Source organism: Acomys russatus, chromosome 13 (genome assembly GCF_903995435.1).
Source record: "Acomys russatus chromosome 13, mAcoRus1.1, whole genome shotgun sequence".
Lineage (NCBI taxonomy): Eukaryota > Metazoa > Chordata > Mammalia > Rodentia > Muridae > Acomys > Acomys russatus.
Genome location: NC_067149.1, coordinates 18,460,382 through 18,478,219, shown reverse-complemented (window position 1 = coordinate 18,478,219; position 17,838 = coordinate 18,460,382). Strand labels below are relative to the sequence as shown.

Here is a 17,838-nt window from a genome sequence, read left to right as displayed (position 1 = left end):
GGATCAAAGACAAGGAAACCCAGAGGAAAGTGTGGAGATAGTTGGGAAGGGATGATGAAAAGGGAACCCTGGGGCCTGATGAGATGGTTCAACAGATAAAAGCACTGGCTGCTCTTTCAGAGGACCCAGGTTCAATTCCCAGCACCCACATGGTGCGTCACATGCATCAGTATCTCTAGTTCCAAGGACATGATGTGCTCTTCTAACCCCTGAGGGTTTGAGGCACACACATGGTCACACACGTGCAGGCCAAAACACCCATACACGCAAAATCAAATAAAAATAAATAAATTTTTAAAAGGAGCCCTGGCAGGAAGTAGAAGCCCTAACTAGGGAGGAACCGGAACTGCAGCCCAGACTTCTAACCTGCATAGGCAACGCCATGGAGAAGGGGTATGGAGAGTTGAGGAGTTATGGGGGAACTTACACCATTGGAAACATCCCAGCCAAGCATCATCCTGGCTTTCTGCTCAGCCTCTAGGGTCCCATCTAGCACAAGGCCAAATCCCCCATTGATCACCTCGCCCCTGCAAGAGACAGAATGGTTCCCAGCTCACTCCTTGCATTGCCTTCCCGTATTTTTCGGGCCATAAGACACACCCAGTTTTTAGAGCAGTAAAACAAGAAAAACAGTAATCGGACCATACGGCGCACCCTAATTCCTGCCTCCACCTCCAACCCCACAGACTTGCAGCAGGCATTGGTTGAGAAGATATCAGCATTGGGGAAGCCTCATCACATTGACCTCTACATCACAAAGCCAGGCAGTGAGCAGAACACAGTGGCAACATTCTGGCTTTTCAGCCAATTATGTTTCTGGGCCAGTCTTGTCTACTTCATGTAGACCTACAAGACCCTCCCTACATCATCTTCTGCTCGATGCCTGTTTGTTCACCAGAATGGGACGTGATCCTCCTCCTTACACCCGGGAGCTTTGTACATGCTCGCCAAGTGCTTTGGCATTGAGCTACTCCCTGGTCTGGGACAGTGCTCTGAGAAGGGAGGGAGGCTGCTTCTCAGGGCCCACCAAAGTGGTGATCAAGAGTAGATGAGCGCGCTGGTGCACGCCTTTAATCCCAGCACTCGGGAGGCAGAGGCAGGCAGATCGCTGTGAGTTGGAGGCCAGCCTGGTCTACAAAGTGAGTCCAGGACAGCCAAGGCTACACAGAGAAACCCTGTCTCAGAAAAAACAAAACAAAATAAAGACAAAACAAAACAAAAAAGTAGATGGGCCCATGGGAAGGCTGACTGGAGGCTGCCATGCCATAGGTGGGCTGCCGGTTGACCTGATGCACTGACTGCCCAGAAGCTGCCTGAGCTGATGCCTGGTCTGTGAGATGACCCTGTGACATAAGGTGTCTACCCACCTGCCATCCCTTCCTCTAGAAATAGCTCTGAAGCCCAGTACAGTGGTGCATGCCTGTAACCTCAGTACTCGGGGAGGCAGAGGCAGGAGGATCTCTGTGAGTTTGCGGCCTGCCTGGTCAACAAAGTAAGTCGAAGACAGTCAGGGCTACACAGAGAAATTTTGCCTCAAAACGAACAAACAAACAACAAAACAAAATGACCAAACACAACAGAAAGAAATAGCTCAGGAAAGTCTTTGCTAAAGTGAGGTCTCTCTTGCTTGATGACTTGGCTGGACGGCCCTGGCCTGCAGACATAGCCTGGAGCACACAGAGCTGCAGCCAGTGGGTGCTCTCACCAAACGTGACCAGTGGACACACAGCACAAAAGTGGCCACCAAGCAGACACTCCAAAAGTCTGTGAGGAAGCCAGGGCCATGAAGTGCACTAAAATGACACAAAGCTGTGGGTGGTGGCCTTGAACAGGGAAGGTCCTTTCAACAGGGCAGCAGTAGACAGCCCAGGAAGTGGAGAAACAAGTCAAACAGCCCGAGGCCAAGCAGCTATGACTTGGGAGATTTCTGCCAAACAAGGAAAAAATTACAGCCACAGAGGTGGGTGTGGCTTTTCCTTGGAGAATCGATAGGGATGAGCCAGGTCTCTCAGCCCTTTTTGCCTTGGTGGTTCCCACATTTTCCCTGCCAAATCCCCATGCCGCCGCCTGCTGCATTTGTCTTGTCAGGCTAAGGATGAGCTTCAGCCTCTTTAACAGTCACACTGGTCCCTTCCCTGGCACCCCATAGCCTGGGAGCTCTTGTCTGTGCTGTTCTTCTCCAGCCAGAGCATGCACCGTCGTCACATTTTCCATTAATTAAAGCCACCTGACTGGGCTGTAGCTAGGAATTGCAGCCTTGGTGGGCATGAGGCCAAGCCAGCCATCTGAATATGATGGGAGGCTGGTTAATGGAAGGATCTGGCTCTTCAAGACAGAGGCTTGCCTGGATCCAGCTCAGAGCTCTCTCTCTCTCTCTCTCTCTCTCTCTCTCTCTCTCTCTCTCTGTGTGTGTGTGTGTGTGTGTGTGTGTGTGTGTGTGTGTCAGAATCCCAGACAAGAAACTTTCCCAGCAGTGGCAAACTGTTTGTGCCTCAGTCTCTTCATCTGTAATGCCTATGCTCTTTCCTTGATCCTGTGAGAGGGAAGACTGAAAGAGGTCAGCGGATGTCGCTGTCCTTGTCTGATGATCTGAGTGAATATTCTTAGCTGCAGAGGAACGGCCAGTGCCATTCAGAATGAAACCCATATAGTTTGGATTGTAAATGTTCCCCTGAGGGAGGTGGTGGAACTTTTAAGGGGTAGGGCCTCAGGGGAGGTCTTCAGGTCACGGAGGAAGTGCCCTTGGCAGGCAAGACCCCATGAGATCCCGGTTTCTTCTTCTTCCTGTCATGAATAAATTGTTCTGTTCCTACTCCTAGAGGCTCCTGCTCTGCTGTGCTCCCTAAACAGTGTGGTCAACTGACTGTGGACTGCAACTTGTGAAGCTGTGAGCCAGATAAGCCTTTCCCCTCCACAAGCTGGAGATCTTTACTGTTACAAAAAGGAAAAAAACTGGCCTCCCCAGAGACCATCATAGGGGTCCCAATGACCTTGCCCTGGTGCTGACTGGAAAGTGACCTGTGTGAACTATGGGGGAGAGTTGGGGCCTAGAACCCGCCATCTTGGCAACCATGGGCTCCCACTCTTTCAAGTGAGACAGTTACAGTAGGGATGGGAGTGTGGAAACAAGCATGGCTGCTGGTCACGCTGGCCTTTGTGTCCCATGTGATTGGTATGGGCCAAACTGATGAAGCCCCCTCTGTCCCTCCACCCTCTGCACCCCAACATACTCACCCTCTGGTTCCCAGCTCACATGAAGAATGCATTTGCACAAAGTCCTCAGTAAAACAAGCGGCCAAGGATCTAAGTCCAAGAACTTCAGGGGCCCAACCCTGTCCCTGTCCCTGTCCCTGTCCCAAGAGGACCCCATGGTCTCCACATCAGCCCACGGCCTGCCCTCAGACATCTTCTTACCAGCCTACACCCCCTCCGTTGTGAAGTGCAACCCAGGTGGCACCACGACAGGCATCTCCCACGAAGTTTTGTACAGCCATGTCTGCAGAAACAGGGCAAGCATGACCCATCGTCCCTTGCACTAGGTGGTCCAGAGGGCCAGATTGCTGATTCTTGGGGCTGAAGGACAGTGTGATGGGGGCAAGTGGGGGAACAGGCACAGGGAAGACTAGAAACAGAGAAGGCAGAGAAACTGACGAAGCCCAGTTGTCCCTATTATCCGTCCCTACAGCTACACACTCTCTGACACTGAATGCCTGCTCAGTAGGGATTACAAATGAATGACACTTCTTGACTCCATCAGAGAAGTGAGGTCCCCAAGTTGGCCGCTGGACAGGCACTTGAGAGATGACCACCTCAGCACAGTGAGTGTGCTGTCTCTTTAAATGCTGTTAGCATTCCTCCAAGTAGCACCTTTGCTCCAGATAAGGCCCTCTAGAGAAACCCAGAAGTCACTCTGCCTCAGTTTTCTAGATGACTTAGATAAATTTGCTTATCATCACTCTCAACTCCCTACCCAGGAAGCATTCCTGTCCAACATTTCTTTTTGAACAGTCAATGTATGACGCTGTGTGTGCGAACTCCAGCTGAGCATGCCCAATGTGAGGTGTATGCACAGTAAAGAGCCTCGGGCTTCCTTTGCTGGGGGACAGCTTTGGCAGAGGTGACAATGCTTCCTCACTGGCTGCAAGTAACTAGTCAGTCCTCACTATTTCAGCCCTAGTTTTGTTTTTCCTCAGCTGCTTTGCTGCAGCAGGGCTGCGCCCATCATTACAGGATGGCCACTCAGCCAGCGAACTGTGGGGAAGCAGAACCCCAGCCATTTACCTTTTAAGCACCTAGCATGTTGAAGGACAGATGTGAGGAGGTCTCTGATCATTGTCATTTTGTCATCCTGGAGACACAGGCATAAAACAGTAGCTTCCTCTTGTAACTCTCTATTTCACACCCCACCCCCCTCATTCTCACAGACATCAGGGAACCTGGGATCTCCCACTCCTAGGAAGAGGAGGAGGAGGAGGAGGAAGGGAAGAGGAGGAAGAAGGGAGGAGGAGGAAGAGGAGGAGGAAGAGAAAGATGAAGAGGAGGAAGAGAAAGTGGAGGAGGAAGAAGAGGAGGAAGAGGAGGAGAAAGAGGAGGAGGAGGTGGTGGGGGAAAGGAAGCAAAAGAAGAAAAGGAAGAAAGCCTGCAGTCTAGAATCTGGAAGATGGGGAATCTACTTTCTCCCTTTGGGATGAGGTCTCTCTGTTACCCAGGATGCTTCTAATTCTTAAGCTCAAGCCATGCTCCCTATGCCACCCGGCTGCCAGAATTGCTGGGACTATGGTCTTCCTCACCTGCGCAGAAGGCAGAGCCATCGTAAATATTGGACGTCTCCCTAAAGGGGCTGTCAGTGCCACTCACATCATGGTGGTCACGGCTCAGTACCACTGGTGCCTGCAGGAACAGGGAAGGATGTATCAGTCAGTAGTATCTACCAGGCTGGCTGGCATGAGGCAGAGGATAAAAGTGGGGCTATTCCAGATACCGACTGGATTTCTTCACTTTGAACATAGACCCACTCTGGCTAAAAGAGCGCCTGAAGCTGTTGGTGGGTTCCTGTGTACCAGGTGGTTCTAGCACAAGAGCAGACATCTTCACCAAAACCCTACCCAGATAACAAGACTGCTAAGATGCTCACGTCATGGGCAGGATGACAGAGGCACAGAAAGGCTAAAGAACTCGGCCTACACCAAAGGGCTTGAAAGCTGGTAAACTGGGGTGTAAACCCATGTGTGCTATATCAAGTCTGGGCCCCACCCTTGGGGAGCTTGATCCCTGAGGCTTTGCAGTGAGGGAAGGGGCTAGAAGGTAACCTTAGGTGTGTGGGTGTAGATGTGGTTATGCACAGCTAGAAAGTGCCCCCTTGTGACCTGGGAAGCAGAGGTATGGACAAAACTCCCTGTGTGAAGTCAAGCAGGTCACTTCCTCTCCCTGGGCTTTGGTTATCTGGGCCCATTGCCAGGTAATTGCCAGGACCCTTTTTGTACTGCTAGTTTTCGGCGAGGCCAAAGACCACAAGATGAAACCAGCCACAGGTATAAATAGTGCTTCCTCTATACTAAAGATTTCAGGACCTCTGGGGACTCGGTAGGTATAGAGGGCAGCTTTCCTGCCTGTCCTCATGTGGTAGAATGCTGCTAACCCTGGAGGTACAGCAGGTGTGGTTGAGGACAGGTGGGCACAGGTCACTTGTGCTGTGTAAAGCCTGCTCCCATCATGAAAGTAAGCTTTTCCTATAGTCCTATAAGGTCAGAGTGAAAGAGGTGGGCAGAGGGGACCTGGAACTAGCAAGATGGTCGCAGGAGAGATATGGGCACCTGCATTGTCAAGTATCCTCCTGGCTGTGGTCAAAGGGAGCAGTTCCCAATGCCCATGGGGATTGCCACTTGGCTCCAATGAGGGAATGCTGTTCCTAGGCCTGACCCAGGCATCGTCCTCAAAGTGCACAATGAAGGAGATACAGCCAGCCTTCCCAACTCTCCACAGTGGCTCTTGGAATTTCAGAGGCTCACAAAATATGATGCAGCCTACTGGAAGACTTGAGTTCTCCATGGAACGCAGAACCTCCCAGCTACCCTTGCCTTCCTTGAGCAAGCCGTATTGTGCCCATGACTTCATCTTTGCAGTGAAATTGCTTTCTAGCACCTCTGGTCATTCAGTTGAATAGCAGCAGCCCAGGAAGGCCTGTCCTGACCAACCCTGATGCCTACAAAATCTCCTAACTTATATCTGTACGATGAGGCATCTGGCTATGTGTCATTGACCTCCCTTCCTCACACCAGCTCCAAGACTGGGACGTTGTCCATCCTGCCCTCTGCTGTGTCCTGAGGCCCTAGCACAGTAGAGCTTTACCAAACATTGTCCAGTGAACAAAAGAGGGGTAGGGCTAGCTTGGATGCCAGCATGCTTTGGGGGAAGCATCTCAAATTGCCCAGGATGCTGTGCTTGCTGCAGGCGCCACCCTGGGCCATCTGCAGGGATGACTTCCCATACCTCACACCTTTCTCAGTTCACGCTCACCTCTGAATGAAATTCCTAGTACTCCAGACAGAGCAATGTGCCACTGGTAATAGGACACAAGTCCCCACAACAAGAAGGAAAGGAACAACCAGCTTACTCAAGTGCATGGGCTCAGGATTGGGGTCCTCAGAGGTGTGAGAAGAATGAGCCAACTCGAACCATTTTTCACAACTTGAACAAAGTAGCTCAGCAAAGACGCATGGCATTATTTGTGTGGCCTGTGACTCATTTGAGCCTCACACCCACATTGGAGGTTTCAGCATGCTATTCTTTACACCAAATGGGAAAAAAAGTCAGAGTGACCTGACTTGCGCAGGCCACAGCAAAAGAGACACTGCTGGGCCTTGGGCTTGAATACACATGCTCATTCCTTGTCTCTAGTTCCCCCACCAGTGACGTAGTTTCAGAGTTGGGATTCTGGGAGGATGCTAGGTCCTCTGTGTTCTCCTTCCCTCCCCCTTGCCTCCCAAGCAGGGCCAGGCTCCCAGAGAAGCTCCTCTTTAGGCCCCTTGTCTATCTGCTCCACAATGGCCAAGGACTTCTGGGAACCTAGTATTCCTACAAGGGTGCTCAGCCAGAGGAGGGTGGAAACTCGCTGTTACTAGGGCAGGGTAGTGGTGGCAGCAGTTCTCTCAGAAGGTTGAAGAGGTGGGAAAGGCAGACCAGGGTGTGAGTGGGAAGTCCTAGGTGAAAGGCCCCCAAGTAGAGCCTGTGCGATTAGGTGTCTCTGTACCCCCGGTAAAGCACAGGCTGTCACCTTGATCTTCCCACTGGCGATGGCCTGGTTAATGGCCACAGCAATGGCCACACGGCCTTTCTGGTCCGAGTACAGGATCCTTGCCTGGGAGCCCACCACCTGCAAAGGAGAGAATGAGACAGCCTTTTAGCCAAAAAAATGCAAGCATCCAAGAGCTTGGTACAGGAGAGGTGCCAGGGATACTGGATCCATGTTACCTGGCTGACAGCAGCCTGCTGGCCCATCTAGGGCGACCCCCAGAGGACCCAGAGGTGCATGGCATCTCTGAAGTATGGAGCCCTTGGCCATCTCCCTCATCAAGCCTTCTAGATACCACAGTGGTGGGCTGATGCATGTCCACAGATAAACTTCTCATGAGGTCTGAGCTACCTCATTCCTTTCTTTAAGGTCCATCTCTGAAGGACTCCCAGAGACTGACTCCATGTATACCATGAAGGTTTGCACCCTGACTCTTTGAGCTCTTTCCACATCATAATAGTACTGCCAGTGTGAGGATTGATCAAGCCTGGCTTGCTGCAAGTACCCTCCAAAGCTGAGTACAGTTCAAAGCTGCATCTTCAGGAAGATGCCGCGTTCTCATCACAAGCTTGGTCCCACAGAAGAGAAAACTGAAGCCCTATAGGTTGATACTTGGAGCTCCTGCTCTTGTGCTGCACCTCTGAAAGGAGACACCAGGGACCCTCGAGAAATGAAGATGAGCCATCTCTCGGCCCCATGCTTCTCAACCAGGAGGATGCTACTTGGTGGTGGCTGCAGACAGCTTTGGGTGATGTGTGGACCGCACAGAAATGAATCCAGACTCCCTGGGTGCGGATGTCTGCACATCCAGGAGTACTGCAGCATCATTCACAAGAGCGAGAGGTGGAAACAACACAGCTGTCCAGCAGCTGAAGGCAAAATGTGGCCTATCCATGGACGGAGTAGAGCCCGTGTCTCCAGCTTCCGCACTTGCAGATTCAACTAGCCACTGATCAAGAATGCCCAGGGATGTTCTGGGCATGAGAGCATACACCTTTAACCTAGCATCCAGGAGGCAGAGGCAAGCCCATCTCTGTGAGTTTGAGGCCAGCCTGGACTATATAGTGAGTTCCAAGACATCCAGGCCTACGTAAGACAGTATCTTTTTTAAAAGTTCAGGGAAAGAGCCAGGGGAGATACGTCAGTGCAGCAAATGTTTTTCATGCAAGTGTGAGGATCAGAGTTCAGATTTCCAGCACTCACATGAGAGCTGAGCATGCAGCATTCCTTACCAGTAAGCTCAGTGCTCAATAGGCTGAAATGGTACCCTTGGGGCAGCCCGACTAGCTAGACAGCGAGTTCTGGGTTGAACAAGAGACCTCGCCTCAGTAAATAAAAAGTGGAGAGTAATCAAAGAAGACAGACACATTGTCAACTTCTGGCCTCGAACACAGACACACACGCACATGAATTATATACACATGTGCCCTGCATATGCAAACATGCACACACATACATGCATATCACACATATACACATGAAAGAAAAAATTCAAGGAAAAAAATCCACCAGTACTAAATGTGCATGAACTTTTTTTCCTTGTGAATATTTCCTAAGCAACTATTTATTATTTTCATGGCCTTATCTTAGGTCTAACAAGTCACCTAGAGGTGATGCAAGGCATGTGGTGGGCGGGGAACCTGTGTAGGTTCTGTGCCAACACGAGCTCATGTGTGCTAAGGATCAGAGTGGGCTGTGGTACCCACTGGGAGCTGGAAACATTCTCCAGACTTTGGTAACCAAGGGAAAACTGTAACATTCAGCCTTGGAAGGATAGAGGGTTCTGACTCACTCTGAACAGAAAGACCTTGAGACACGGCAGCTGGAGCCCGCTAGTTAGGACTAGACAAACACTGCGCTACCCCATTCTTAAGGGGCACCTAAACTGGGGAGGGAGGGAGGCTGGTATTTCCTCACAACCACTTAGGATGGAAGATGGGAAAGTTCTGGAAATAGATGGCAAGGGAGGCAAGACAGCACCGAGTGTGCTTCACACTCGGAGCTGTACCCCCAAAAAGGCTTGAAAGAAGATTCTAAGACTTGTGATTATTTATGTATGTATATCTTGCCACAATTTGAAAGATGTCTCCTCCCCAAATGTTGGTAGTTCCTGGGCTGATAAGTCACGGTTTCTCTAAAGGAGGCGCTGCTTGTCTACCCATCCTACCTGGGGAGCTAGACAAAACTGTGCAAAAGGTGGCAAGGACAGGCCATGGGGGGACACTTGTATCTTACTGAGCCCAGAGCTGGCATGAGCAGTGGGACCAGTCCTCCCTTGGTTTGGCAAAGGGCCTCGGTTACTCCACATGCCTCTAGTCTTTATTTATTTTTAATCTGTTATGTCTGAATAGGTGTTGTACGGTGTTCAGATTTCTTGGGGCGAGGGGGAATAAGGAAGAACAGATATAAATTGGCCATGGTAGTTAATCTTCATCGTCAGTCTGACTGGATTTAGAATGGCCTTGGAGACACACCTAGGAAGACTTTCTGAAAAGGTTAACTGAGGAGGGAAGACTCAAAGCATGAGCAGCGCCACCTCGTGGGCTAGTGCTTTTGACTGTATGAGGAGAAAGCAAGCTGAGTGTATAAGGCATTCAACTTGACACAGGCTAGAGTTATCTGAAAGGAGGGGCTCTCAACTGAGGAAATGACTCCATAAGACCCAGCTGTAGGGCCTGGAGAGATGGCTCAAAGGTTAAGAGCACCAAAGTCCTGAGTTCAAATCCTAGCAACCACATGGTATCTCACAACCATCTATAATATGATCTGATGCCCTCTTCTGCCTTGTGGGTGTACATGCAGGCAGAGTACTGTGCACATAATAATAAATAAATACATCTTTTAAAAAAAAGATCCAGATTTAGGGTGTTTTCTTAGTGATTGATGGGGGAGGGTCCAGCCCATTGTGGGCGGTGCCATCTCTGGGCTGGTAATCCTGAGTTATATAAGAGAGCAGGCAGAGCAAGCCAGTAAGCAGGACCCCTCCATGGCCTCTGCATCAGATTCTCCTGCCTCCAAGTTCCTGCCCTATTTGAGTGAGTTCCTGTCCTGACTTTCTTCAGTGATGGACTGTTACCTGGAAGTGTAAGCTGAATAAACTCTTTCTTCCCCAACTTGCTTTTGGTCATGGTGTTTCATCACAGCAATAGAAACCCTAGGTAAGATATACACATGACATAAAAGGGACCACATTCATCATTTTTCAGCATGCTGCTTGGCAGCATGGATCTCCTCATAGTGCCATGCAGCTGGCCCTACCATCTGGCTCCAGGCTTATTTTTCTACACCAAAGCTCTGTCCCTATGAAGCACTGACTCCCCCTGCCCCCCAACCCGTACCCCACTGCCACCTTTCCAGGCCACACACCTTGCTACTTCCCTGTCTACAACTTGCCTATTCTAGGGGCTGTGTGCAGGTGGCATCCACATCTCCATGGCTGACCTTTTTTACGTAACATCATGTTTTCCAGTTTTGCCCAGGTGGTAGTGACTGCCAGAATGCCCTTACATGTTGCATTGTAAGAAGAGACGTTTTGTTGACCCATTTGTTTACCAAGAGCCCTTTGACTTGCCTTGGGGGTTTTACAGTACCTTCAGGACCCTGAAATCTGTTTCCAATCCAGTTAGGTCTACAGCCAGCATGAGACAGCCAGATTACACTGCTTTACACTCTAAGGGCTCCAGTCTCTCCACGTTGCTACCCAGCAACCCTTTTACAAGCTCCTTTCCTGGATAAGGTGGCCACCATAGTGCTGCTGTCAACAGTCCCAAGGATGCAGGGTTTGAACCTCTCAGGACATGGCAAGATGGGTGCTGGAACTGTGCTGAGACCTCCATGGCTGCAGTGCCTTGTTTCTGAGCAGTTTGTTGATGGCTCAGCCTCCTCCAGGACTCTGCTGTACCCACTTTCCCCAAGCTAAGCTCTCACCAGCTGGTGCTTGGCAGCCTCCCGGATCCAGCGGATGTTATCCATATACTGTAGCTTCACGGATGCCTTCACTGTGGGAAGAAAATGGAGGGGTATCTTAGGTCCTGGAAGCTGCTGCCAGGAGCCCCAACTCCTTTTTCTGCTCGATGTTTGTCACAGGCACCTGGAGTCCATGGGTGATCCCACCTACATTAGCCTCCCTTAATTTAGGAAGCAGTGCAGTGTTGACATGAATTAGGGTATGGGCCTGTGCAGCCCATTGCTGATGTATTCATTTCCTCAAGGAACAAGTATTGAGTACCTACTGTATACCAGATATGGAACCAGACACAGGAGCGAGAGCTATAGTTGGCTGAGAACAAGAGTGTGAGGAGCATTGGGCGGATAAAGGCTCCCCACAGAAAGGAAGGTCAGAGTCCTCAATGCTGAGAAGCTCTGTGGGGACAGAACTCCAGACAGATTGAATCCAGGCCCTAAGGTGGTAAAGCATGGCCTACCCCAGGAGCGGCAAGAGGAGGAAGGTCGCCATGATGCACAGCTGGTCTGAGCAGCTCATGGGTTCAGACTGGTACTATAAGAGCTGAGACCCAGCAGTCAGCACAGAGAACACCAATACCTTACTGAAATAAGATATTGCGCTTTAGAAAATTATATTTGGGATGAAGGCAGCACTTGGACTCATCGCTGTTTGCGACTCTGCAGCCCTGCACTGTAGTCTGTGCCCTGGAGGTCCTCAGCATCTGTTTTCTCTGTCTGGTGGAAGCTCCCCAGGCTGGACTGACTCTTCCTGCTCTGCAAGGGCAAGTCACATTGGAGCTGGTCCCAGGGACACTGGCTGTGCTGGGGGAGTCCTAAGCCACTGCATCTGTAGGTGTGACAGCACTCTGCTTCTTTGTGGAGCAATGGATGGTAGCCACTCAGCTGACACCCAGCTGTGCCTGCTTAGGGCCATACAGCTGTTCTGAGCCAGAGAAGCTGGGAAAGCAGCGGGCCAGATGTCCCAATGTAAAAGCCCAGCTACTCCCTTCCACTTGTCCTGGCCTCCTCGTTGCATTTGACTGACAATGTCAATTATGCTAGAAAGGACAACGTGCTTTAAGAAAGCAGCAGGGGCATACAGACACAGGAAGACTACAGACACCCAGCTGAGAGGCAGAAGCAAACCTCTACATCTATGGCCAAGATGAACTCAGGGGCCTAGTACTCGGAGAGCTTGAGGATCAGGTGGGTGTGGACAGGGCCTGGCATGGGGCTGGCATGCTCACAAAAGGCATCTGAAGTAAATGAGAAGTGCTCTTGACAACATCAAACAAGGCCAATGCACCAGTGACTCCCTAACCCACTCCTGGGGTAGGGGGCCTGCAGGAGAGGCACTGGGCCAGAGAGGGCCAGCTACTCATCAATACCCAGCAAACCCAGAGCAATATGAGGCTGTTTGCCAGCCTGGGGCACTATTGGAGGAAGATGGAACCTTTAAGAGGTGTATGGAAGTGAGGTCACTGGGGGCAGGGTGTGCCCTTGAAGGAGATGTTAAGGCTCCAGTCACTCCTCCTTGCTTCCTTCCCAGGGGTGTTCCATTCCAAAATAATGGAGCCAACTAACCACTGCTGAAACCTTTTGAAGCCAGGAGCCCAAAGAAAACCTCCCCAATTTAAGAGGAAGGCTGGCTCACTCAGGTGTTTTGTCATGGTGACAGATAACTGGGTGACCTAAGTTCCCTGTGACTGCAACTAGCGGGGGCAGAGACAGAGCTGGACACAGAGCTGGAGGGTGGAGCTTGATGTCTGCATGGGTCACCATGCTCAGCACAGCTTCCACAGAGCAAGGTCACGGAAGTGCTCGAGGTCCCCTTGTGCAGCAACCTGTGGTCCTGAGATACTTGCAGAAGCTGACACTGGCCACCAGGCACCCTACAGAAGCAGGGGATTTGGGAGACCCCACAAGAATCACCTCCATTGGCAATGGCTTTCTCCAGCACAGATGTGGCCAGACGATCGGTGACAGTCAGGTCTTGAGGGTCCCCTGATGTACATACCCAGCGGAAGGGCCCAAAGCCTTGGGAGAATATGTCCCTGCAAGGACAAATTTGTCTCCTTAGGCATGACCTCCTTCCCGGATTATCTGGCCAGTGGCGTGTAGGCTTGCTCAGAGGAGAGGGCCAGCATCCAGAATGAGCTCAAGCTGTCAGCCTTGAAGCAGGAAGTCTTCCTGCTCCTCCCTGCTCCTCTTTGACCTCTGACCCCGTCTCTAAATTTGGACCACTTCTCCTCCAGCGGCAGGGGCAAGGAAATGCAACAGTCATGTTTTGTTTTTCAAACTAGTTTTAGAAAGACTACATGGAAACCAGTCATCTAAAGTAAATAGTTGAGAAAAGCTGAGTGAACGTGTAGGCTCGACCCAGCCTTCCCTGGTGACTCAGCTTCTGTGACAGTTGAAGTGAGGCAGGCAGAGGGATGCTATAGCCTTGGGCCATCCTAGCTCCAGAAGCGTCCAGCCAGGCTGTCTCTTTCCTGCTTCCCTTCCCTGGGGAGAACATGGCCACTCTGTCCCAGCCCACCCTTGGCTCTGCTTCCACCCATAGCAGTAAAGCTCAAAAGAAAAGTTCTGCCTCTCTGGATTCTGACCCTGTCTCCCGTCCTTCTCTGGCCTTCTCTGTGCACACCAAGACCCACCCGCGAGTCTAAAAATCCGGACTCCTTGATTGGTCTATCTTGGCCCTGGTTTCTAATGGGTACCCCTACTCCCCTATGTCTCTTGACTGCCACGCAATCTCAGACCTGCCCTGAGCAGCCAGATGGCACAAGGACTTCAAACCACAGCAGGTCTTGGTGTTCAGGATTGAGTCACTATCCAAGGGACAGCTTCCTGACCATATCATTTAAGGAAATGAGTGGGTGCATGTCGGGGGGTGACCTTGGTTGCCAAGCCTCTTGGTTGCCTATCTTCTCTCTGAGGCCCCACAGAAACCACCTCTGCACATGCGTGTCATGTGGAAATGCTGTGACCGCTGCCTGGCTACTTCCCAGCTTGGGTGAGGTCTCAGAGCACAGCCCGGTGGTGACCAATGCCAGAGGCTCTTCTAGCTGGAGGGCCAGGTCGTAGGTCCCAAGAGAAGCAGAAATGGTACTAGACACCCCCAAAATGGGGCCTCCATCACTCACCCCATAATATGCTGGACGTAGGAGGGGTAGCGGAACTCTGTCTTGTTGCCTCCTTTCTTCTCCACATCTGCTCCTGCGCCCAGAGTCACCCATCTGTGTGAGTGCCCGTGACCACACGGACAACGAGTTAAACAAGGGGCCCCGGGAAAGGCTGGGAGCAGAGTCTTAAGATCTTTCCTTAGGGATGGGCTAACAATTGAGATGTAATATGAATAAATTAATAATATATATATATACATACATATATATATATATATTTAAAAAGATCTTTCCTTAGGCAAAATAAGAGGAGAAAAAGCACTGGGCACCCCGGATGGCATATTGCCAGCTGTGTGGTCTGGGTGGAGGTACCTCTCAGAGGACCCCACCCCACTAGGTCTGCAAGTGGCCCTGCACAAGGCCATGGAGAATGGTCTGGAAGGAAACAATCTCTTGCAGGTGCTGGATCTTTTGTACGTTAAAAATGCAGAGAGAAGTTGAGGCCCAGAGAGGCCTGGCTGCCTGGCAGGACCAGTTTCCAGAAGGAAGAACTGGCTAAAGGCGCAGTGAGATCTCCCCGGTGCTCGCTGGGAGAGCACGTGGCGGAGCTCTGAGTATGAAGCGAGAACGGAAGCATTTATGCAGCTATGCCCACACGGGCTCCCTGGCACCGTTTGCCCAGCCTCCCCTCTGCCTACCTGCTCTCTGAGCCTCCAGGAGGAAGGCATTACCGTAGTCCCAAAAGAAGAACTTCTCCTGGGCCAACCTGTTGATGGCTGAGACGTGCCTCCGCAGGCTGCAACACACAGGTGGTCAGTCCCCGTTCTGAATCCACAGCTCCACCCCAGCAAGCCTCCCCAAGGCCTTCTCAACCCAGTGCCAGAGAGTCTCCTCTAGAACCAGCCTCCTCTAGCTCAGTATGACTGCTCCCACAGCCACTAACTGCCATTCTGCTTAAAACACTGAGCCCCTCAAGACCTCTTTGCCTTGTGGTGGCCCCCTAAACCAGCATTCTCCATCAGGCCCTGGGGTCTAATGTGCCAGGTGGGGTACTGCTGGCACCTCAGCATATACCCAGTATGGACATGTAAGCTTCCTCGGGGATTTTATAAACATCAATTCAGTTTGTCCCATCATTCCCCAAAGTACAGTACCCATAATCCCCTCTGAAGAAAAGAAGTTGGGGCCCAGAGAGGCCGGGATCCTGCAGGCTCTAATGTCCTACCCTGAGCAGCCCTTTCCTGTCACCCACCTTTCCTGTACCAGGCGCTTGAAGGCAGAGGGGTTGGAGGTCATGAGGCTCTGGGCCTCTGAGAAGCTGAGCTGCACAGGGTAATAGCCACCATTGAATGGGTTGTGACAGGAAGTCTGGTCCGATCCCAGATCCACCAGGAGCTCCCCTGTTGTATCCAGTTCGTGGACCAGGCGCTCCCTGGGGGGGGGGGGGTAAGTGATGGGATGGTCAGAGCAGGGCAGGCATGCATAGGGTGGAGGAAGGCAAACTGGCAGAAGCTTCAGCCCTCATCTCCACCTACACACCCTGGAGGCGGGATCTACTTTCTCTTTTGCAAAGTGCAGGAAGGCTGTGTGGGTCTGGGTGAGGATGAGGGCTTTCCCAGGAAGGTCAGAGTTGAGGCTCAGAGCTTGTGACTTGGAAGCACTTGCTTAGCACTTGATACTCTGAAGGTACCCAAGTCACCAATTCCCACTTACCAGAGATCCACCACATTGCCATGGTAACCAAGGCTGAGTACCTCCTTCTTTTTTCTTGCTTCCCTAGAAGAACACAAGAACAGAACAGATGCCCTGCATCTGTCCTCGGCTGCCATGGATGCAGCTACTCTGCCTACACACAGGGAGCTCAGTGCTAGTCAAATGTGGCATACATAGGAGGCTACCTACAGCCTATGTGTGTGAGTGTGTGTGTGTGTGTGTGTGTGTGTGAGAGAGAGAGAGAGAGAGAGAGAGAGAGAGAGAGAGAGAGAGAGAGAGCGCCTCTGTGTGATTGTAGGCCTGTGTATGAGTGTGAACCTCTCTTGACTATGGGCCTGTGTGTGACGGGGGGCCTATGTGTGTGTATGAGTCTGTGTGAGTGCCTGGGTGGGCCTGTGTGTTTGAGCCTATGCGGCTATGGACCTGGATGAGCGAGGGCCTGAGTGTAACTGTAGGCCTCTGTGTTGTTGTCGGCCTACGCAGGCCTGTGTGACTTTGGACCTGTATGAGTTTGGGCCTGGAGGCATGTGCCAGAATTAGGAATGTTCTCTCAGACCCCATGACACAAGAAAAAGAAAAACAAAATGCATGCTGGCATGCCCCAGTTGGTTGCGATGGCTACTGGGAAATGTATGTCTAACTCTAATAGGCTCTTCATAGAACACTTATGGGGTGGGGTGTGGAGGACTGCCTTGAGTGGATGTAGCAGTTGTCAATAATACACTGTTTACCCAATAAGCTGACAGAAGGACAGGAAGTGGAAGGTGGGGCTTCCAGGACATGGAAGTGGCAGGATTTACTAATGATGATTCCAAAATTATGTGAAGAAATAGATAAGAGGATGAATATAGTTAAGCTGGTGATACACAGCTGAAATGTCAGGACTTAGCAGAGCAAGGTAAGAGAGTCTCAAGTTCAGAGCCCGCCCCCCCCCCCACCCCGACGGCTGCCCACAAGCCAGCAGCAGTATTCCATGAGACGCCCCTCCCACGACACTCCCACAGCAGAACCTCCATAGCAGAACCTCTGGATGGCACCGGTGGCCAGACATCAGGCACTGACTGGCCCTAGCTGCGCTCTCTCCCGTGCTCCCAAAGCTCAGGGTCAAGTCTTCTGAGTCCCATGTAGCCAACTGTACCTGAGTCTCGCAATGCAGTGGTCCAAGCTGTCGGTCACCTCCATCAGCCAGCCTTGCTGGTGGCGTTTTACAAGCGCAGCTTGGTCAACCTGAGGCCATGGGACACGGGCCATTCATTAAACACTGGCCCTGAGCAACTCCTTGAGAGGTGTCACCCCATGTACCTCCACCCCACTTTCCTGAGGCAGCCTCAAGGAAGTCACTATAACCAATAAGGAAAAAAAAAGGAATGGGTTTCTAAGAGACATGAATTCCCTGTTGAGATGGTCATCCAGAACCTAGTTAGTCTCTTCCCACTTCTTTCTGCTTTGAGTATGAATGGCGTGGCCGGGGGATACAGTGACTTTATCTCCATGAGAGACATCCAGGAGAATCTGGAGAAGCTAACAGCGACATCATTGAGCTGCTGAGCAAATGCCAGCACTGTAAGTTACATGAAAAAAAAAAAAAAAAAAAAAAAAAAAAAAAAAAAAAACCCAAACCTTATTTACATAAGCTGCTACAGATGTAGCCTAATGCAGTCCTAGCAAAGACATGCAAGACACAGGAAGTGTCAGCTAATAAGTCAAATTCACTGGGGTGTCCCCAAGGCTTATCTCAAAGCTCCTCTCTTTCTCTGTCCACTGCTT

General features: G+C 51.1%; 1 protein-coding gene across 1 annotated transcript in view; it reads right to left on the bottom strand.

The window, feature by feature from the left end:
- The window catches only part of Uroc1 (urocanate hydratase 1), a 29,256-nt gene that overhangs the window by 1,550 nt on the left and 9,868 nt on the right, over positions 1-17,838 (bottom strand). Inside the window, exons 9-19 of the mRNA XM_051154899.1 lie at positions 17,210-17,298; positions 16,072-16,134; positions 15,611-15,790; positions 15,057-15,154; positions 14,380-14,452; positions 13,169-13,290; positions 11,219-11,289; positions 7,274-7,372; positions 4,791-4,890; positions 3,415-3,496; positions 428-527 (exon numbers count right to left, since the gene is read on the bottom strand). Of these exons, the coding sequence (XP_051010856.1) occupies positions 428-527; positions 3,415-3,496; positions 4,791-4,890; positions 7,274-7,372; positions 11,219-11,289; positions 13,169-13,290; positions 14,380-14,452; positions 15,057-15,154; positions 15,611-15,790; positions 16,072-16,134; positions 17,210-17,298 (1,077 nt within the window). The remainder of the gene's footprint in view (positions 1-427; positions 528-3,414; positions 3,497-4,790; positions 4,891-7,273; positions 7,373-11,218; positions 11,290-13,168; positions 13,291-14,379; positions 14,453-15,056; positions 15,155-15,610; positions 15,791-16,071; positions 16,135-17,209; positions 17,299-17,838) is intronic.